The following is a 23246-nucleotide window of genomic DNA, read 5'->3' on the forward strand; positions in this document are numbered from 1 at the left end:
AACGATATGCATCCAGTTATCTTCTACTATTTTCATTTGAACACCTCAGATTTATGATGTTTTCTGAAATATTTGGAACGTTTACAGCCAGATAAGCATGACGAAACAAAATTTGTATCGGTTGCACTGTTCTAGAGGGAATTTGAACATCCCTAGAACAATTTCTGTTCAAACATCTGAAATTTTAAGATTCGGACATGAGATTGATAAAAAAAATTTGAAAATCGGTTGAGCCATTGCTGAGATATAGCCAATTAAAAATTTAGTTACAACAAATTTTCGATCCCGGTGCTCCGCGTAACTTTTTTGATCTCGGTGCTCCTAGTGTTAACTAACTACACATATGAAGATACGATCACTTCCTCGTATTGCCACGTTCTTTCACTCAACAGAGAGATACCAGCATTAAGTTTAACCGTTGATTCAATATCCTGAAAGCTATGAACGATAAGCCAGCAAAAATCAGCTCACATTATCAACCGAAGATACAGCTAGACAGGATGCAAGACTCTATTCACACATTTCTGACTCCTTCGAGAAGAACTCGAAAGAGAGCGCGCAATAATTACCCTATAGCTTTGATCGCCCCACCTTCTCTACAGACTGACAAGAATGTCTACCGGAAATCCAAAAAATTGCATCTCGTTATATGCAGCACTTGTCCTTGACATTTATGAAGCACTGATCACGCCCGTCATATATCCACGGAACGCACGCGGTGGTGCATATCAGTTGTGAGCAACAACTCGGTTGCCACCGCGATGCTCTCATTCTCTCTAGTGATCGCAAAATAAATTGGATCAGACGACAGAACTCTTTCTGCATTCCCGACCTGCAGCAACGACACACTAAAACAGCGCACGGATGCAGGAAAATTTTTACTACATAGCAACCAGTCATTGGCATCCGTCCACTATCTTCGATCGGTAGTAGCCATGAGACTAATAGTCTCGTTCTCATCCATCCTGATGACAGGTAGATAAACCGGTTGCGATTAAGTAAAAGTAACAGAGGCGATCACATCTTCGGAACGATGCTATTCTTTCAAGAATTTATGGAAATCTGCTATACACTAAAACCTCTTTCTATGCGTGTTTGCTTTATGCAGATTTAATTAAGGCAACTTTTTTATGACGGTAATGAGAGCAAAGCGAGAGTAAGGGGTTTCAAAGGGTTTTGTGGGGGAGAGCCGGGCTAGTACGCTTAACAATCATGGACGTTTCAGGAGGTATCAGAGGTGTTACAAGGAGCTCAGAATGGTTACAGGGAGATTTTAAAATGACTTCAAGGAGCTTCTGGAGTTTTAGGGGAAGATCTAAATGGGGTAAATGGGTGAACTAGGGGATCTCAGAAGGGGAAAATAAGGAATCTCAGGGAGGTTTGAAAATGGGTTCCCGGGATCTCATGTGAATCCCCATGAGAGTTTCAAAAGGTTTACTGTAAGTTTCATAGAACATGCATGGACGTTTCGGGGGGCTTAGGGGTGGGGTCCAGGGGTATTTCAAAGAGACTACAGGGGTTGTGAAATTTCAGGGTTTTTTTTCAGCATGCAAGAGAAATAAAAGAAAGGTTTTAGGGGGTTTAATATACTCTTCAATGGAGTTTCAGGGGATCACAGGGAATTTTACGGGGGTTTTGAGGTTTTGCTGATCCATGGACATTTTTTGGGATCTTGGGGTATTTCAGAAGCGTTCAAGAAGTTTCAGAGTCGTGCCAGGAAAGCTCAGCGGGCTTTGCAGGGTTTTCAGACGCATATCTTAGGGACCCAAGCTACCAAAAGTATGGATAAAACAGCATGTTCAAGCTTAATCACCTATTTGAAGAAGGATGAAGGGATAAAAGGCATTCTGTACGACTCACTTTTAATGTAAGTAACCGAACTTGAGTTCACCAAAAGTACACTTGTGCCGCTGTGAGGGACGCTGTTCAGCTCAAACACAACGATCGATGGAACGCCTTATCACCGTTCCATGTATGCGTTGTTAAGCACTAATGAATTTTACTCAAAGTTCTGATTTCATTTATTAGAGCTCAAACAGGTTCGCGTATAGACTTTTTTGCAACTTCTCTCTCAGGAAAAGGCCTACTTTCCCACACCAAATTAACAGTGCTGTAATGGCTCATTACAGCACTGATTTGCGTTGCGTAATGAACCATTACAGCACTGTTTTCAGTTTTGATCAACTTATTGATGCTTTCTGGACGCAGGTTTGAAAAATTGTGACAACTGCATAGCAGGTTATACTATGATCAGACTTCCTTAATCATGGCTATGAACATCAGTGTGCAGTCTGATGAAAAAGTTTAGTTAAAAACTATCCTCAAGTGGTAATTTATGAAGGTGCAAAAAACGTTGTACGCAACTCGGTTCAGAACTCGATTTGTACAGCACTCGTCGTAATTATCCAACTCGGCAAGCCTCGTTGGATAAATGTACGACTCGTGCTGTAAAGATCTTCATTCTGCACCTTGTTGCGTAAACTACTATTTCTGAACTGGAAAATGTCTGCAAGACTAAGCTTTTCAAAGCGGAATTTGACCCTCCAGTAGTCGCGTCTACGGACACCCTCAGCAACACCACACTTACGCTGTGTATGACAAATGTGCTTTCATCGTGCCGCGGTAAGCACACGGGTATTCAGCAAGACCTTGTCGAAGGCGACGGGTTAGATTCTCGCTCGGTTACAGACACTTTTCGTAAAGTTTTTTTTTTGGCTTCTTTGGGCATGGAGTATCTTTGTGCTTGCCATACACACCCCTAATAAGAAAAACATCTCATACTCATACATGCTAAAATTTCAATTTATGCCTCAAAAGTTCAGCTTATTGGACGCAGTGGCTAAATTTCCCCAATAGGGGAGAAAAAAAAAGAATTTAAATGCCTTGAAAAACAAGTTTCAAAGCATCAAAAATGATGAAATTTTAGATTTCGATTCATCGTTATTGATGATTCAGATTATGCAATAACCTGGGTATCCTCAAACAATCCAGTTGACATATATTGCCAAGGGGATACTCATAGAAGAAAACCACACACTAAGAATTACGCATATGATATCATTTATTACATATTTTTATCTTCAAGGTAGTATCATAGAGCAGTGCTGCTTACACACGTATGTATCTATTTATATAACGCCAAATCAAAGTCAAAAGGTATCGTGAAATTGTGCCACGCGATAAACGATCAAAAAAGGTCCAATCAATCCAACCCACTCGTTTGCTTAGCATTAACAAAAAAAAACTGGACTTGCAGCGTGTTCCGAATTCCCAATTTGGTTTTGTCGGTCATCAGGAAAAGAAACGACCGGCCGACAACCAACGGACCAGTCACATTTTGCAGAGTTCACATTGTACTACAAATGACAAAAGGTAAGCAATTGGATATTCGGTCTGCGTGTTGCAAACCGTTTTTCTATTCGTCGTTAACCGGTGTGTTTTTTCGAGCCGATTCTAGTTCTTGCTCTTGCGACATTTGCCGGCGCAGTTCCTCCGGAATATCGTCGATGAAGGTGACTGACCGTGCGCGCAGCAAAGCGTCTGGACTGGTCGCGCTGGCATTGCTATCTGTGTCACCACGTGCCTCATTAGCAACCAAACGGCGCTGTATCTTTTTCCGTTCGTAGCTCTCCAAGTGTTCGATGTTTGCTCCCAATTCGCGATTAATCACTTCCCTCCGCTGGCGGCCTTTGATGAGCACTTCAGAAAAGTCTGCAATCGGTGGCAGCTGAAAATGTTCAAGGACCTCCCTTGCTTCCTCCTCAACGCGATGATAGTCGAGCATTTCTTCCCGAAATTTGACCATACGACCTTTCAACTGCTCTGCTCGGGTCACAACGACCTTTTCTACTGGTATCAGTTGTGCCTTAACTTCCTTGTAATCTTCTTCAACTCTAGCCAGATCCTCTGCAATTGCTGTGCGCTTCTCTTCATTATACCTCCGCCTCTCCTTTTCCGGTTTCATCTGTTTGGCCAATTGATCAGGGCTTATATTTCTTCTCTCCATCATACTGTGCAACAATCGCTTATAGCTCTTCTGTCTCCACTTCACGTCCAGCCGCTTAGCCAAATCAACCCGTTTCTCGGCGTCCCTCATGGCTTTCTTCTTGGCTTCCTCGACCGCTTGCCGCTTCATGTATTCATTGTGCTCTTTCTGTTCCACTTCCATACGTTCGGCTAGCTCCTTCGCTTCACGCTTTGCCTTGACCTGCGCTTCGATGATTTCTCTGTGTGCTTCATAGTACGACTGTATCCAGTCATCTTGTGATTTCTTGCGAGTTAGTTCGTACTGGATGAATTTTTCAAATTTCTGCAATGACAATTAAGATTTTCTTGTCAGAACTGATCACATTTCAAACAATCCAATTATTGGATTGTCTTATGAAAGTCACCCTTTAGATACTTAAGATAGAATGGATCTAACTTGAAACAGAAATAAGGTCAACTTACCTCCACTTCGAATGGAATGGGCTCGGAAAAGCTACTCGGAATGGTCATTATTCGAATATTGCTATTGTAGTCTGCCACGGCCAGGAACTTCTTGGCTGCTGATAGCTTGTGTTGCGAGAGATACGTTAATATATTTCCACCCAGGCTCACAACTAGGCTAGGAGTATCGATTCTCACTGAAATGTGCAATAAAAACCTTTTCAATTGGTTTTCCAACGCCAAATATTACGATCAACTCACCATTCGTGTCCCAAACTTCCAGATCGCCATTAGCGTTGGCAATGAAGAACACACATGCTCGATCCAAACTCCATCGACCGGTAGTTAGCCTGGTATTACGTCGCCTCCAAAATATTGGCGAGCTGAGACAACCCTCACTCCACAGAGCCAGTATATTTCCGCCGATAGACAAAAATATATCCGAACAAAACGGGTTCCTCTCCACCACTAGTACAGGTCCGTCGTGAATTGCTGCAAATTTGTCCTTCTGTTTCATAGTTTCCTCATTTGTGGCCGCTCCCTGGTCGAAGTCATGCCCTTCCCATTGGCCTTTGATGACATCTCCCAACAGGCTCCCAATCACCATTTTCATACGATACTCCATCGATATCGGATGAGCCTTATGTTCAATCCTGGTGGTAATATCGGCTTTCTTGTAATCATTATCTATCGGTCGGAACTCGTACAAAGCTTCGTCGATAGAGATGGATGTAATAGGTGTGTCACACTTGATCCTAAATATCGGATAGAACACGTTGTCCAGTGACTGATAGGGAGACGCTTCTCCATCTGCAACCGTTTTGGAAGTAGGAGGTGCCTTCTTTAAAGCAGGAACGGTAAAATCGAGATCCCAGAAACATACCGAACCATCAATAGAGGTGGTCAAAATGAAACGATGCAGCCTGTCAGCATGAACCCGGATCTGTCCTGTTGTAGCACAATAGTAATTACGAGGCAACCATTTGATAACCGTTATCGGTTTCCTTGGCGATTTATCCATAGCGCTGATAGCAACAGGCTCAACGGTTTGATCAACCTCATCCACTTTGGACCAGCCCATGAGTTTCCTGATTTCCTGACGATACATTTGCTGTTTTGGAGATATATTCTCGACCCGTTCCACTCTTTCCAATTCTCCCTTCAAGTCCCAAATAAGTATTTGACCAGATGCCAAACCAGCTAAAAGTAAGTTCCCGTCGTAAGGGCAGAAGGATAGTGAGGTCACCTCTCGACTGGATCTCAGTTCCAGCTTCTGGGTTAAGGTCTCGTCGAAGCTCCACATCAGAACTGGACATTTGTCAAAGACAATGCGGTTGACGGGATCTACCGAATTCGCTTCTCGATCGTCAACATCCACTACCGTGCATGATGTGTTGAAATTGTACGCTGCAACGAAAATCCCTGAGTACTTTGGATGCCAATCCATGGCAGAAACGTAGCGATTCTCACACTTGGCCCTATCGACGAAGCTAAGGCATTCATCAACGACAGGAGTCTGATATTTGTGAACCTTCCGCTTCGATATAAAGGGATAATCATTTTTGTACATGTCGACCTGATTGAACTCCAGGGTGTTCAGCAGCTCCTGTGCGTAGCTATTGGGTTTGGGAGTCTGATCATTATCTACTCCTGCTATGGCAGATTTATTGGCGGCTTCCGTTTCTTCCTGACTGATTTCGTACAAGTACTGAGACCATGCATTAGTCGGAAATGTGGGATCCGTTTGTTGGTATTGGTGAATTTTCGGTGGGCCAGTTTGAATGGCGGAGTCGACCAGCTTCCTGTGGATGTTATCGAATTTGTCCTTACCGGGGACAAGCTCTACATAACCATCCCGAATATCTTCCACCATACGGTGACTGAACACGTAGCTGCATCTTTTGACAGGGAAAATGCTTTGCGTTTCCAAGTTGACCACATTCAAGCGCTTGATTGGGATGAAGCATTGTACCTGTAATGGAATATCAAACATCATGTAGGAGTATCAGTAGGTCGGCTCCAGAGGCACGTTCTCCTCTATTTGGGAAATTTGTGCCATCGCCATAAATACGAGCCTATTCATGATTTACCTGAGGGAGAGGGAAGGGAGAAATAATGATGGGATGGGATAGGGAAAGGGAAGGTAAGGGAATAAGGTCGACATAATCGTATAAGCGTACCACAACGGGTTCAAACAGCGCCCTGAAAGGGCACTGTAAAAACGCATAAAGCGTAAAGTAAGCCTATAGCTACTTGCCACAACGGGATCAGAACAACAGAACATCCTGAAGATTCAGGTTTCTTAGGTCAGTTTCACTTGATCAAGTGTTTATCGAGTACTTGGAAACGCAGTTGCGTAAAAACTGGGTAGTTACATATCAATGATTCAAAGTTCCACAGCTGGATTCTCATCTAAGATATACAAATGGAGTAGCCCGTTGAGGCTTGTGATGGACAAAATCATAAGTAGGAAAACCACATTGATTTATCTTAATCTGCCACGAGATTCCTCAAAAGTGATGGCAAGACTCCCGGAAAATACTCAATTTCCTAATCGCTGCTTGACATTATGCCGAGAAGAGATGTTGGTTTTTGAGCATTTGGTAAATCCAATTGGAAATGATTGAAAGATAAATAGGACAATCAATGCGGCTTCCAATATGGAATCGAAAGGTAAGTGTACAAAAGTATCCTGGAAATCCAAGAAAACACCCAAACAAAATTGTTTTTGAATGAATACTTTTCCGATATCGTAAACAACATTGTGTAAACAAATCATAGTGGACTTTCCATTTTGGTAAGCATGTTGGTTCCCATGGAGAGGCGATGCATGTTTGCCATAAAAACATCGCGGGTGTGATGCTCGACAAAGTGTTCTAATCATTTCAGAAAAAAGAGGTCAAATTGATAGGTATGATCTTCATACGATGACAATATAATCTCACCAAGAATTGAGAATAGCAAGGCTGCAAACAAGCAGTTTTATCAAAACATTTTGGGGCTCGAGGCATGACACGCGAGATTGCCATTTCAATTTTACTGAAAGTAGCAAACATCGGGTCAAACGCAAAATGCGGAACCACATAGGTGTTAATTAAAGCATTACATCTACATAGAAATCCCTTCTATGAAAGTAAAGGTTCTTGGACAAAAGCTGTTCTTTTATGCTCAAGGTCAAGATTGATCTGAGCTGTCATAACCATAGCCACTACCCAAACTAGGCACGATCAAACTCTTACAATCATAACACAGGAAAAAAGAGCAGCGATAAAAACCAATTCGTTATCGATTGAAGAACGCCTCCAGCCTTGAATAAGGGTCTCCAGTTAGCCTAGTAGTTAAGGCTATGGATCGCCAATCCAGAGACGGCGGGTTCGATTCCCGTTCCAGTCGGGAAAATTTTCTCGACCCCTTGGGCATAGTGTATCATTGTACTTGCCTCACAATATACAAATTCATGAAATGGCAGGCAAAGAAAGTCCTTCAACTATGGAAGTGCTCAAAGAACACTAAGTTGAAGCAAGGCAGGCCAAGTCCCAGTAGAGACTTCGAGCCATAAAGAAGAAGAAGAAAAAGAAGATGAAGAACGCCAGAGACGAAGATACACAGAGGACACTGTGAAGAACGCATAATGCGAAGAGCCATATAGGTTATAATTAAAGCTAATAAACATACTTTACTTATCTAGGAGAAACACAAGGTCAACTGCACCATTGCTCCGGTTAGTGCAGTAAGAGCAGAATACTGTGGAGGGCGCCCTAGTACTCCACAGGCTCCGTTAAGCGGTTAGGATTTTATTAGACCGACGCGACGTTAATCAGGTTAATATTTAATCTGCGGCTCACGCTGTTTAGTGAATCCCCCTAATATTTCATAGAAGCATATCAGAAAACCATAAAGTAGTCATTTGGATCAATAGATGAATGAGAAATTTGATCGCTAATGGCGCTGAAGCCAACAAATTAATTGAATTTATTTCATACTTTAGATGTATTTACCCATTGTTCTGACATACACATGTTGTAGGAAATGTTTTGTTTTGGCCGAAAAAAATGATTTGACACTTCTAGTACCCTTACTAACGCTGTTAGGACGTGGCAAACAAAATGTTAGTCACACAAACAGCCACGAAATTGACGTTCTGTGTTTTTTTTTTTAATTTTGGATCCATGAAAAATTGTCGAATTGTCCTTTCTTTTCGTAAAATTTAGCATGGATTATGGAATTCTTCATAATTTCATTTACTGCTCCATAAAATGGTTGAACCAATCCTTAGAATGGTCCATAAAAATAGGAAACGATTAATGAAAAAAATAGAAAATGATCCATTGAAAATAAGAAAACGATCGATACAAAATATGTAAACAATATATAAAATATGAAAAATGAGCCTTAGTAAATTAGAGAACGATCCATAAAATATAGGAAATAATACATAAATGTTTTGAAATGATCCATGATTCTTTTAAATGATTCATAAAATTAGAAAAGAGATCCATAATGATATGGATCCTTTTAAACCATGGACGACTTTTCCGTGAAATTTACGCTGTAGGTTTATGGGATCATTTCAAAAAAAATCATGAATCGTTTCAAAAATTTTGTGGACCATTTCCTATATTTTATGGATCGTTCTCTAATTTACAAAAAATCATTTTTCATATTTTATGTATCGTTTTCTTATTTTATATCGATCGTTTTCTTATTTTATTTGGATCATTTTCAATTTTTTATTGATCGTTTCCAATTTTTTTATATATCACTCTAGGGATCGTTCCAGCCATTTCAAAATTATCAATGGATTATTTGGATTTTTTTTTTTCATTGATCGTTTCATAAGTTTGACGACACACACATTGGGCCTATTTGTATATGCCGACGACGTGTTTTTCTTTAAACGATTGGCAAGCACACGATTAGTAGATGGGCGGATAACAGCGCGGTACAACGGCTGCAAAATTTCAGCTAGAAAAAATGCAGCTTTAGGATATTAGCCCGATTTTCATTACCCCGAATGATGTATCCACAAGCCCATCTGAAGACTCAACCTGGGTAATTAACGGTGCGCTAAGTGGATGGAAATATTTTCAACAATGATTGTTCTCCTTTGAGCATTCTTGCCTTTATATTAAGGAACTTTTTGGCATTCTAGCTGCTAATGTGATCATCAGATATGATCAGATATGTCTTCGTGATCCTGATTTCTAAAGCATGCTTAGCGGATCCAATGTCCTTCTTCTTAAACTCTCGATTTAGCTTTGCCTTTATTTATTTCTTCCAGCGCTTACAAAGCACCTTGACGTCGCTAATACTTTAGTAAATGTACGCAGGGGTCATAGGGGCTGTCCATAAACCACGTGGTCATAAGGGGGGGGGGGGTTCGGCCAATGACCATTTTGTATGGACAAATAAAAATTTTTGTATGGACTAACGACCACGTGGGGGGGGGGGTTAAAAAGTCCCAATAAAATGACCACGTGGTTTATGGACAGCCCCATACACGGTACTCTCCCGTCCCATTTTTCGGAGCGCGGCGTTTAGCTTCGTATTCTAGACGTGGCTGGATTGCTTCATGCCGTAGAGGTACCATTGGAGGTACCGTTGGAGATGAGGGCGTCGTATTCCTCCTGCATCGCTTGTTGCCAACATTCCACATCATCACGAGATAGTGCTTCCTGGTGCGTGGTTAGATAGTCCAGCTCAAGCTGTTGAAAATCGGCTCCAATATCTGAACACGGAACAACACCATTGGAATACTTGCCTTGGGACAGAACCCCCTATCGCAGAGCATCAACCTCCTCGCATCCCATCGCTGCGCCATCCGGTTGACACGTTCGGCAAGACCGTTTTGTTTGGGAGTGTATTCAGCTGATGTTCAGTGATGAATTCCCAACTGCTTTAAAACGTTTTGAAAGCTTCTGCTCTTGAATTCTGTAACTGAGCAAGAGCCGTGTTACTCTCGGCAAGGATGAAACCCCCGTCTTCAAGCCTCAGGGTCGGCAAGACGCTCGTGACAATCCGCGAAAAAAAAACACTTTTAGATCGGCTAAATAAACTCCTTCTGTATTCTTGATCTCGTGCACTTTTATTCCTACTGCCTCTTGACGTCCTACTTTTCTACCACTTTCCTCTAGCTTTCTGGCGTCCGCCCTCAACAATGGACGACACACGGTGTCAAAATTTTGATTATTATCGAACTTTCATGTACCTCGGATTTTTCTTCATAGAATGTTAGAAGTTCGGCTATAATCTACATACATACATACATACATTTATTTGTTCCACACCATTAAGACAAGACATAATCAACAATAGTACGCCACAATACTCGGTTTGTGGCTGCCGCTCTCCATCCTCGGTCGCGTCCAATGCTCGCCAAGTCACGCTCCACCTGATCCGCCCATCGTGCTCTCTGCGCTCCACGACTTCTTGTGCCAACCGGATCAGTTGCACTGCCCACCGTATCCTTCCGGCTTTGGCCATTTTCTGGATGCTGGGTTCGCCGTAAAGTGCAGCGAGCTCGTGGTTCATTCTTCTCCGCCACACACCGTTCTCCTGCACACCGCCGAAGATCGTTCTTAGCACGCGTCGCTCGAAAACTCCGAGTGCTTGTAGGTCCTCCTCGAGCATGGTCCATGTTTCGTGCCCGTAGAGGATCACCGGTCTTATTAGCGTTTTGTACATGGTGCATTTGGTGCGTGGGTGAATCTTTTTCGACCGCAGTTTCTTCTGGAGCCCGTAGTAGGCCCGACTTCCGCTGATGATGCGTCTCCGAATTTCATGGCTCACGTTGTTATCAGCCGTCAGTAAGGATCCGAGGTAGACAAATTCCTCCACCACCTCGAAAGTATCCCCGTCTATCGTAACATTACTACCCAGACTGATCCGGTCGTGTTCGGTTCCGCCTACCAGCATGTACTTTGTTTTTGAGGCATTCACCACCAGTCCAACCTTTGCTGCTTCGCGTTTCAGGAGGGTGTACAGATCTGCCACGGTTCCAAATGATCTAGCGATAATGTCCATGTCGTCCGCAAAGCACACAAATTGACCGGATTTTGTGAAAATCGTTGCTGAGCCCGGCTCGTCGCATTACACCTTCCAGAGCGACGTTGAATAGTAGGCATGAGAGTCCGTCACCTTGTCGCAGTCCCCGGCGAGATTCGTATGAACTGGATAGTTCACTCGAAACCCTTACGCAGTTTTGCACACCGTCCATCGTTGCTTTAATCAGTCTAGTCAGCTTCCCAGGAAAGCCGTTTTCGTCCATGATTCTCCACAGCTCTGCGCGGTCGATACTGTCGTATGCCGCTTTGAAGTCGATGAACAGGTGATGCGTTGGGACCTGTTTTTTTTTTTGTATTAATGTGTATTTTAACTTAGGAGCTAATTCTACACTTTATATGGGACCTGGTATTCGCGGCATTTCTGGAGGATTTGACGTACGGTAAAGATCTGGTCCGTTGTCGACCGACCGTCGATGAAGCCAGCCAGATAACTTCCCACGAACTCATTCGTTTTAGGTGACAGACGACAGAAGATGATCTGGGATAGCACTTTGTAGGCAGCATTTAAAATAGTGATCGCCCTGAAGTTCTCACATTCCAAATGGTCGCCTTTCTTGTGAATGGGGCAGATTACCCCTTCCTTCCACTCCTCCGGTAGCTGTTCGGTTTCCCAGATCCTGACTATCAGCCGATGCAGACAGGTGGCCAACTTTTCTGGGTCCATCTTGATGAGTTCAGCTGCGATACCATCCTTACCAGCTGCTTTGTTGGTTTTGAGCTGGTGAATGGCATCCTTAACTTCCCTCAGCGTGGGAGTTGGTTCATTTCCGTCCTCCGCTGCACTGGCGTCGTCGTTTCTTCCGTTGCCGTGGGCTCCCGTGCCTACGTTCTCCACGCCGTTCAGGCAACAATCAATACGAAACTGGCGAATTTGTTGTGACACCAGTCGTTCCCCCAGTAAGTTCGCCCAATACTGGCGATTCTGACGCCACGCTTTCAATGTCAGTTTGATCCGCCCATTTTCATCGAAGCAAGATTGAGTCCGCCAATCTAGTGACCATGACAACGAGAAAATATGTTGTTTATTTACACATAACGTTCCGGGGAAGAAAAAAACAACGCCAAACGAGAGAAATGGTTGGTAAACTCGATCGGTCGCAGTTATCGGTCCCTAACCGACACGGATGACTTCAGCGAATGGGACGGTTGCTCACTGGATCCTCTGACGATCCCCCCCTCCAATTTCCCTGATCCCGCGCACTGCAACGCCTTCGCTCCGCTCCTTTCGCCTGTCCACTGGCTTCACTCCTCCTTCCGGGCCAGGGGACGGGCATTTCTTCTCCTTCATCTTTCTTCTCCTTTGGCTGCAGCCTCTCGCGAACCTTCCTCCTATCCCGTGCGCCCCTCGAGTGTGGTAACGGACTCGAGGCTTCAGTGTTCCGTAGATCCACGGGAAAAAGCCTGGGTTTCGTTGACGCACTTGATTGTCGTATCGGGTACAGGGTTGATGCGGACACACTTCTAATCAGCAGGTAGGGTCTACGCTGCGGTGTGGCTCCTAACGATACCGCAAAGTTCGGGTTTTTTTTTTTTTTTTTTCTAACCCATAGGGGGATAAATCTGCTCATCAGACACCCTAACAGGAAGGTTAGGGTAGTGTGGGGATGAGGCCGTCTTCTACAATGCCGGTAGAAGCCAGGACTACTCTCTCCTCGACCCACTAAAACACATTCCTATGGTCGCCAAACCCTACGTCTCTCCGGAACCACCAAGAAGGTATTGCTTCAGAGAGAGGCTAGTGCATATCGCACCCTCAAGGTTAGCTGCCGTAGCCTAGCAGCAACGAACATCGATGACTCGCTCTGGAGAGTCCATCACGATAGCATGCTGGCGCTTAGCCAGTTTCCCGAGTGGTCCTCGCCACTCCCTTTGTCCTCGGAAGGCGGGCAGGGTCAACCCCGCCCGCGCCCTACTGCTGAGCGGACATCAAGAACTGATGCCCACGTGCAACCCGATCTGACCTGCCCGCAAAGGAAGGGTATCACTACCCTTCAGGCCCTATCAGATGCACCCGTAGGTTGCAGACAGCAGGGTCTCACCTACCCCGACCCTTGCCGGGGACCCCTTTCCAACCGCGGGCTCAGATCCAACCTAGTAGACCGACGCCACGACAGCACCGCTACCGGGACTTCCTCTCCGTGGCCACTTAATCGCTGTAAGGGTCGATCTCGACCGCAGGGCACCGGTATGACCTACGAAGCCGACTTCGAACCCCTGGACCACCTCTTGTACTGCATCTGGACTAGCCATTCTCCGAGTCCACGCGCCACCTCCTCTGTAGCTCCCAGACGATATGGGTGATTGCCGTTGAAACGGCATTCCAGCTAATCTCATCCCTACACATTCTCTGGACCAAGTTGTCCGGAGTTGTGTCCTCCCCGCATGTGGCAAGCATGCGGTCACGCATTGTGCGAAAACGCGGGCACACGAATAACACGTGTTCCGCCGTTTCCTCTAAACCTGTAAGGACCTGTGTCAGGTGGAATGAAACTTCCCCATGGCGCCTATTAATCCAACTATCTACCCTCGGTATCAACCTATGGGTCCACCTTCCTTTTGGTGGAACTGTCCCACGCGCGCTGCCATTTGACCATAGAGGCCATCCTGACAGTTTTGCGTATGCCTCTTGTGCCGCGCATTTCGAAGCACTCCATGTCCTCACTGATAAGAATGCTGATAGGCACCATACCAGTAATGACACAGAGAGCGTCGTGTGACACGGTACGGTACGCGCTTGCAACCCTCAGACACATAAGCCTGTAAGTACTTTCCAGCTTCCGTCGGTAGCATTCAGTACTTAGCGCGGTACCCCACGCCGGGCCGCCATACCTAAGTATGGACGTAGCAACACTAGCCAGAAGCTTGCGCTTACTGGCGTACACCGCTGAGCTATTGGACATCATCCGGGACAGTGCCGCAATAGCTGTGGAGGCTCTTTTACAGGCATAATCGACGTGGCTACCGAAGGTAAGCTTATCGTCGATCATCACGCCCAAGTGCTTGACAGAGCGCTTCGACAGGATAGTGTATTCTCCTACACTGATCTCCGTCTGCTGCGCCGACTGCATGTTGTTAACAACCGTCACCTCTGTCTTGTGGTGAGCCAGCTCCAGTTTTCTGGACCGCATCCACGCCTCCACAACCTTGATCGAGTGGTCGGTAGTCAACTTCACCTCCTCGATCGTTTCACCGTAGACTTCGAGCGTAATATCGTCGGCAAATCCGACAATCACCACTCCCACTGGGTACTCTAACCTCAACACCTCGTCGTACATGACATTCCATAACACCGGACCCAGGATGGAACCTTGCGGGACTCCTGAGGTTATGTGAAAGCACTTCCGACCCACCTCCGTGTCGTATACTAGTACGCGATTCTGGAAGTAGCTTCCGAGAATCTTGTACAAGTACTCCGGTATCCCCAGACGCAAGAGCGCATCGGCAATAGCAGCCCAACTGGCGCTATTAAATGCATTCCTTACATCCAGAGTCACTACCCCGCAGAAGCGAATTCCCCTCCTCTTAGGCTCGAGTGCTTTCTCGGCGGTTTTTGTAACCGACAAGATAGCGTCTACGGTGGACCTCCCCTTCCGGAAGCCATACTGGTTGCTCGAGAGACCATTTACGCCCTCAGTGAACTTCAACATTCTATTGAGGATGATCTTTTCGAGCACCTTCCCCGCCGTGTCAATCAAGCATATTGGTCTATATGCCGACGGGTCTCCGGGTGGTTTCCCCGCCTTTGGCAATAGTACCAGGCTCTGCCTCTTCCAAGCTTCTGGGAAAACTCCCTCGTCCAGGCATTTCTGCATAGCAGACCTGAACATCTCGGGAGCTTCTGCAATAGCTACTTTTAAGGCCAGGTTCGGAACTCCGTCCGGACCTGGGGCCTTACCTACGCTAAGGGACTTAGCTATCCCCGCAAGTTCCACATCGGTGACCCTTTCCTCATCGCCAGCCCCAGTCCCCGGCTGTCCTACGAAAGGAGGCCAAGGACTAGGATCATGACGCGGAAAAAGTCCTCCAATGATCCCCTCCAACATCTCTGGAGATTGCTCTGTAGGAGCCATCACACCTCTCATCTTGGCCATAACGATCCTGTAGGCATCACCCCACGGGTTCGTATTGGCACTCTGACAGAGACCCTCAAAGCAGGCCTTTTTGCTTGCTCTTATCTCGGTCTTGAGCGCGGCTTTTGCAGCGGCGAACACCACCCGCCGTTCGTTTCGCTCTTCCTCTGATCGTGCTCGCTGCATCCGCCGCCTAGCCCGTAGGCAGGCGCGGCGCAGGTCCGCAATCGCGTCGGTCCACCAGTAAGCCGGTGGCCTCCCATTTCTAGGGTGGACTCTCCTAGGCATGGTCGCATCACACGCACGTGAGAGCACCGCTACCAGCTCGTCGCCGTCTAAACCGAGTAAGTTTCGCTCACGGCGGAGCGCTTCCCTAAATACCTCTTCGTCGAAGTATGATGTCTTCCACCTACGAGGGCTTGGCCTTGGCCTAGCCGCCTCTTCTTCTATCCGCTGTCTGCTGTTGTTGTAGTCGATACTGTAGCGAACCGCCAGGTGGTCGCTGTGAGTGTAGCCATCATCTACTCTCCAGTTCGAACTACTTGTTAGGCCAGGACTACAAAAGGTCACGTCAATAATTGACTCCGCTCCGTTTCGACTATAGGTACTCTTGGTACCGACGTTAGCCAAGTCGACATCTAAGAAGGCCAGTGTTTCTAGCAGGATCTGACCCCGCTGGTTCGTGAAACGGCTTCCCCATTCCACAGCCCAGGCATTAAAGTCACCCGCTATTACCACCGGCCTTCGCCCTGTTAGCACGGTCGTTAAGCGGTCCAGCATTTGCGTGAACCGCTCGATCAGCCACCGCGGAGGCGCATAACAGCTACAGAAGAAGACCCCGTTTACTTTGGCGACCACGAAGCCCTCATAGGTAGTAGACACCAACTCCTGCACGGGGTATTTACCCGTCGTCCATATCGCCGCCATTTTCCTGGTCCCATCCGAGGCCCAGTTGCCGTTGCCGGCGGGTACTCGGTATGGGTCCGAAATGATGGCGATATCCGTCTCCCACTCAGAAACCGCCTGACAAAGCAGTTGCTGAGCCGCATCACAGTGGTTCAGATTCAGCTGCGTTACCTGCACTGTGATTTGTTGCTCACTGCGGCTTTCTTAAAGGCCGGGCACCCTGGACCACCCATCGCATGTCTGTTTTTCGAGGTTTTCCCGGTACAGATCATGCAGATGGGCGGACTCGTGCAGCTTTGGGCCTTATGACCTTCAGCGCCGCATCGCCTACACAGTTTGCGCCTGTCGGGGCCTTTGCAGTCCCACGACTTGTGTCCTGGTTCCAGACACCTGAAGCAAACCTCAGGTGGCTCGTGGAATCCCAAGTAACAATTCAAAATCATTAATAAACATGCCAGTTCATTAAATGTGCTACAAAGGCGCCGACAGTTGTACAAGAGTAAATGTTGAACAAAATGGCAACTAAATGTTTCATGCAGTGAAAACTGCACGTTTATTAAACATATTTCTGGTCATTGAATAACCAATGGTACAAAAGTTGAAACACAGTTGCTTAGGTGTTCACATCATCTGTCTAATAGTGCTCTAATAAAGATAGAATACAAGCTGCTTCTGACGTATTAGATGCCGTTATTCCACATATGATCATCAATCGAACAAGTAGCTTATTTAAAGTTTAACAACTTTTGCTTGATCATTTTATTCAAGCACACTGATATAGCTTAACAACAAGTTGCTACCATGTTTCTTCAATACAAATGTTACACTTTTATTCAAGTAACGTTGATAAGCATTGGTACTGTATCACTTAATTATCGTTGTTCGCCCTGCCCCTTTTTATAAACACGATTGCTGATTAGGAGCCTAAGAAAAGCATCCGCGGCTACAAACTTGAAGATCAAACAAACTTCTTGCAGCAGCTCAAAATATTCACTTTTCACAAAATATTTAATATTCTAACTCACCTTTTACACTACCCGCTCCAACAACTGCAAAATCAGCAACAAAAACACCAGAAAATGCGGCTGAGGTGGATCCTGGGCGGCTCCTCTGTTTGGTATTGGTACCCACTTTGGTGGCACCGGTCAAACCGGGCTCAGCTTCCTTATGTTCATATTTTATAGCTGCTTGGAGATATACACTAGCGTTACACATTCTTCTCCCGACACAGAACAGAAGCGGTGAAAATGAAACATAGTTCACTTGTTTAGGCGTTCAAATTAATCAAAAGTTCGAAGAGATACCAATCTCACAACACAACACCGTGAATTACTGACGGACTAGCAAAATAATTAGCATGCATGCCTTATGATTAAACGTTGCGGTTACAATTATTCCATCATTGATCAGCTTCAATGTTTATGTTTATAATTAGTTGAATAAAATAGTTAAGCAATGTTTAAGCAGCATATGTATTCGACTCAGGGATTGAATATTTATATACTGCTGAAATTTGCCGATTCATGTAATTCGGATTGAAGCAGAGCGGATGCAGGCGAGTGTGAACCCAAAGGTCCAGAGTTCGAGTCTTTCCATTGATGTGATTTGTCTCATAAAATGTAATAAAATAAAGATGTTGGGGGTACATAATCAGAGAGAAATATTCCAGATTCAATACAAATGCAGAAATGTAGAAAGTTAAATCATTTTTGCTATTTTATTGTTACAATAATATTGAAGAAACGTTTAAGAATCGTTTTTGTAGCAATTGTTAAACCATATCTATTAATAGAAATAAATTTCGTGAGTTGTGTCACGGCCCCAGCATGTTTTGATTGTATTATGGTGGAATAAATATCGAAGAAAGCTTGTTATTATGCACTATGCCGCTAATGCACAATAATGGTTTCTAAAACCATTCTTAAATGATTAAACAAATGGCGTCATACAACATTGTTTAATAAACGTTGAAGAAAAGTTTATGATGTTTGTGTAAATTGCTGATGGTTCTAACGTTGAACAAGAGTTTCACAACCTATGAACGATCATTGGATAAACATTCATTCAATCGTGCTTATATAACAGTTGATGTTGAATAGATTCTCATTTTTGGGCGAACAAGAGTTGAAGAACAGTTTTATTTCAAAATTATTCAAATATAATACGACTTGCAGCTTAATAACGTTGCTTTGAGAAACATTTCTTAAAGCAAAAATTGTTTCTTGGGAATGTCAGGTGACATACACACCAGCCCACCTTAATACTCCCTACTTTAACGGACTTTTTAACATCCGCCACAGGTAGCTGAACCAAAGCTATCTGTGTCCCTGCTGGCCCTCTCCGTAGCTTGACGGCTGCGGCGGCCACCTGCACATCGCACTGTTGCCGCAGTGCCGTGACGAGCTCCTCCACTTCGGTGATCTCGTCAATGTCTTTGACCTTCAGAGTCGCCTCATGTGTCAGAGCCCTCACCTGCACACCTTCGCCAAGGACCTCTTCTGCCAGCCTTTTGTAGGCGGCGCCCTTGTGCTCCTTCTGGCGCTTCAGCTCCAGGATCATTTCGCCCGTACGAGTACGTCTAATACTGCGTACGTCGGCTCCAAGACCCTCAAGCTTGGCGTCGCTTCGCATCGTCTTCAAGACGTCCGAGTACTTGGACTGTTCCGTCTTGATGACGATAGCGTCGCCTTTCTCACGCCTGGCACCTGCCTTCCTACGCCTTGGCTTGGCGTCCTTCACTTCTACCTGCGGATTCACCTTCTTCTTCTTCTTCCGCTCTACCTTTGTCCAAGGAGGGTCTTCTCCTTGGACCGCCCTGCTCTGTGGCTGCTGAGGGCCCACCATTGGTCGCAACCCCTTGTTCCCATCAATCCGGGACGGGCCGGCCTTTTCAGGCCCACCCTTCCCAGTTTTCCGGGAACCCTGGCTGGGGTCCGACTTTCCGGCATAACCACCGGCTTTCGGGGTTATTATACGCCTGGCCTTGCGGGCGCCGCCAGACAGCTCCTCACCTGACGGCTGCCTCGCCCGCTTCTGCGAATGCTTGACACGTTTGTCACGAGCATTCGCATCCACACTCTTCGGACTACCCGCGAAAGAGAAGGCCTCCGTTTGCGTAAGCTTAGACGCTTTCTCCTTTGCGGGTTCCGCCGCTGCCGCAGCCAGCAACGCGACCGCGTGCTCCTGCTTGGCCTCATCGACTGACGCTCTAAGCCGAAGCAAGGCCGTTTTCAGGTCCTTACTTATATTCGACTTAGTTGTCGCGAAGTCAATAATTTTGCCAAGCTGCTGCTCAGCTACCTCCAATGCGGGCCGTCCTTTTCCTGCTACTTGGCTGATGGCCCTCAGCAACCATGCTCCGTCCATAACCTCCGCCGGCTGGCTTGCCGTGGAGTGGACAGGAGCTCCCACGCTTGAGCTACGTAAGCAGCTTCCAGCACCTGACTCCTCGCTTCTCCTTGTTGGAGACCGCATCAACCCGCTTCTTGCGAAGGGGTTGATCGCACCACTACTACCTGTTGCACTTGTTTTAGAAATTTGTTTACTCATATTTGATTCCCACGAGTCGCACGAGAAATAATGTCCACCACGCCAGAGCTCTGCATTAACGCGGTAAGGGACAGCTTACTGAGGGGGGTGCCCAGGTGCCCCACAGGCTCCGTTAAAGATCGAGCATCTTTTTCACCCCCTCGATCACTCATTCCTCGGCACGGGTCGCTTGACACCTTGAATTGGGGTTAGTAGTCCTATTCTTAGCCGGCAACTACGCGGCTGACTCGCAAGCGGGGGGGTGCGTCAGGCCCCAGGACATCCGTCCCTGCTGCCCCTAAAAAGCTGCCCCTAAAAAGCCCCTAAAAAAAGTTCGGGTTTAAAATAAAAACCGCGAGGTCCTGTGGGCACAATAGGAGAATCGCAATGGCGGGTTAGGCACTGTACGGATGGGCTAGGTTCGGGGTTTATGGCAGTAGTTTACCTGGAAATCCAGTATTCCTTCACGCTCCTTCTTTTCTGCTCCTTAACTTTGGATAACTACCTTCAACTTTTACTCAACTCCAAATAACTATTTCCTTCTATTAACTTTTGAAAACTTCGACTATTCGCTCTAAAGATCACCAGGCTAATCAGTAATCATCTATTGGATTCAAGCTCGTTGACCCCGAACCTTTGGCCATTGACCCGTCGTGTATCCTCATGATGGCCACCCAGTTCGCCTCTCATGGCCGCCTGTTTCGCCACCCCCATGGCCGCCCATTCGTGCAGTCCTGTGCAGAATGGTGGTGGCTAGCAGAACTACCGTCGTCCTTGTATAGGGCAGTGCAGTGATGGCTGCGTTCGTGGGATTTTTGGGAAGTTACACTTAACCTAACTACAAACGTTTTCTTTTTTTTTTAAACAAAATTCAACGAATACTACACGCGACAAATCACATCAATACTGGACGTTACACTGACACTTGTAACAATTCCCAGTCGTTTTCCGTCCTGAGCATGTCCAGCTTTTGGTTCTTTTACGCTACAGTTCAAAGCTGCGATGATAATTATGAAATTTCGTTAGCAGTTATGATACTTATAGAGACGCTTGGTTGAAATTTTTTTGTGTTTTTCATGTGCGATGTTTGCCTTTTAAATTTCTCTGCCAACTTTCATGAAATTTTCACAGATGGTAGTTGATTATGTGTATATTATGCCTGTAAAATTTGATGATTTATTGGTATAGTACCTTCAACAATACAATTGAAACAATAGAGGGTGCTGACTAATTGCTGTCTGAGGAGCTAAAATCGCGTTCAGTCCAAATACATGTTTTGATTATGAAATTGTTGATAGTGCGTCGATTTTTTTGAAATTTTGCCTGTGTAACGAATGTAGATTGAGAGGTTTGTGTTTAAAATTTCAACCATTTTCTTTGCCAAATTCAAAAGTTACAGCATTGACAAGCAAAACTAGGGGCTGTACAAAATTCAATGGCGCAGATTCTATTCTTTTATTGCTACAAAAAAAGTACTGCACCGATCCACATGAAATTTTGTAGGTGAAATTAACACATCTTAAGATATTTTAGGCCAAATTTGAGCAATTTTAATGTATCTATTGCAGAGTTACAGCTGTATTTCTGTGTCCCGATTATTATGGATACAGGCTTTATTGAGGGACAAGACCCTAAATACACTGAGATATGATCATTGTCTGATAATACCACACAGTAACGGGTTCCACCCAATGACGGTTGTTCCATCGACCCGCATATATCCAAGAGGACCAGCTCGAGTTCATCCTTGGCCCGCGTATCCGCGTGGTCGAATGGTAATCTCGCTTGCTCCCCGACGGCACAAACTTTGCAGCCTCCACCGTCCGCGTTGTCTGACACCCATTACAAGTCCGTTTTTTGAGCTTGATCTGGTCATTCGAACAACATCCATCCAGTAGCGATGGCTTTGCCGCTAGGATTGACCACTTCGCATTCAGTCTTCCTAAAAGTAGCAGTGTGGCCTTGATCAACAATATTACCTACTGTTAGTAGTTTTACTGCCAATTCCGGAATCAGCTCGGCATTCCACACTTCGACCGCATCGGGTTTGCAGGTGGGCTGCAGTTTGGTAAATCCTTCCGCAACGATTCTCATCATGCCCTTGTTCACCGTGTAGATGCTACCATTCGCTTCTCGTACGCTCTCCAAAAGTCGCTTAGAACACTTAGAGAACTAATGACAGATATATTTATTTCTTAAATCTACAAAGAACAACTTTGGTTCATTATTTTTTTTTCGGCTATAGATTTTTTTTTCTTTTTTTTTTGCTATTGATTGTTATTTTGAATTTTGATTATAGGTACAAGTCAGAGAATTTTACAAAGCATCCCAGGAGCTTGATATACTAAGACATTCTCACATAAAATAGCTTTTATTTTCTAGTGTTAAGGGACCATTCGACTGTTTGTCATTATGACAAATATTTGCCGTTGTACACACCAAAAACCGATTGAGGGTTTCAGCAAAATTTTGCTGAATTTTGCCGAGCTGAAGGCTTCAGCAAAAATTTTACTGAAATTCAGCAAAATTTTGCTGATTTGTTCAGTAAACTCTGCTGATCACCAGTAACGTTTTGCTGAAATTCAGCAAACTTTGCTGAAAGTTCAGCAAAAAAGTTTGCTGGACCCTTCAGCTCGGAAAAATTCAGCAAAATATTGCTGAAAGCGTTTAGTGTGTAGCCCGACATTCATCCGAGGTTGCCATGATTCACGTTGTGTTGGTCATTTGTTGGACTTGTTTGACCAAATATTTGTCATGTCTAATGGGACCCTTACGGTTCTCTAAAAGGCAGAATAAAATTTTATTAACCAAGCTAGTTCATTCCAAGACTAACGCGGTATTGGTTTTCTCCATTTAAGCAAATACAGTAAAACCTCCATGAGTCGATATTGAAGGGACCATCGACTCAAGGAAATATCGAGCAGTGGAGCAAAAATCCTTTGAGAAGCTATTTGGGGGGACCATCATAGTAACCCAGAAATTATTTTTCAGTATGGAAAAATTTACCTCCATGAGTCGATATCGAGTCAAGGAACATCGACTCATGGAAGTTCGACTGTAGAAAAAATGAAAAAAAAAATATTCGGGGTAATAGTTCGGGGTCATAGTCGAAATCAGAGTATCCATACGCACAAATCTCATATGTAAACTCAATGAGCTTGAGACTCGCGGTGTTTGTGCACATAACATTAGCAATTTTACTTGAGAATAAAGATAAAGATAAAGATAAAGATAAAGATAAAGATAAAGA

The 23246-nt window shown here is 45.2% G+C and overlaps 1 protein-coding gene across 1 annotated transcript in view; it reads right to left on the minus strand.

The window, feature by feature from the left end:
- Positions 1–3064: 3064 nt before the first annotated feature.
- LOC109412170 (dynein axonemal intermediate chain 3) overlaps positions 3065–23246 on the minus strand; it is a 23342-nt gene continuing 3160 nt past the window's right edge. Inside the window, exons 2-4 of the mRNA XM_019685827.3 lie at positions 4690–6400; positions 4450–4625; positions 3065–4309 (exon numbers count right to left, since the gene is read on the minus strand). Coding sequence (XP_019541372.3) covers positions 3416–4309; positions 4450–4625; positions 4690–6400 — 2781 coding nt within the window. The 3' untranslated portion in view covers positions 3065–3415. The remainder of the gene's footprint in view (positions 4310–4449; positions 4626–4689; positions 6401–23246) is intronic.

Source organism: Aedes albopictus, chromosome 1, assembly GCF_035046485.1.
Source record: "Aedes albopictus strain Foshan chromosome 1, AalbF5, whole genome shotgun sequence".
Lineage (NCBI taxonomy): Eukaryota > Metazoa > Arthropoda > Insecta > Diptera > Culicidae > Aedes > Aedes albopictus.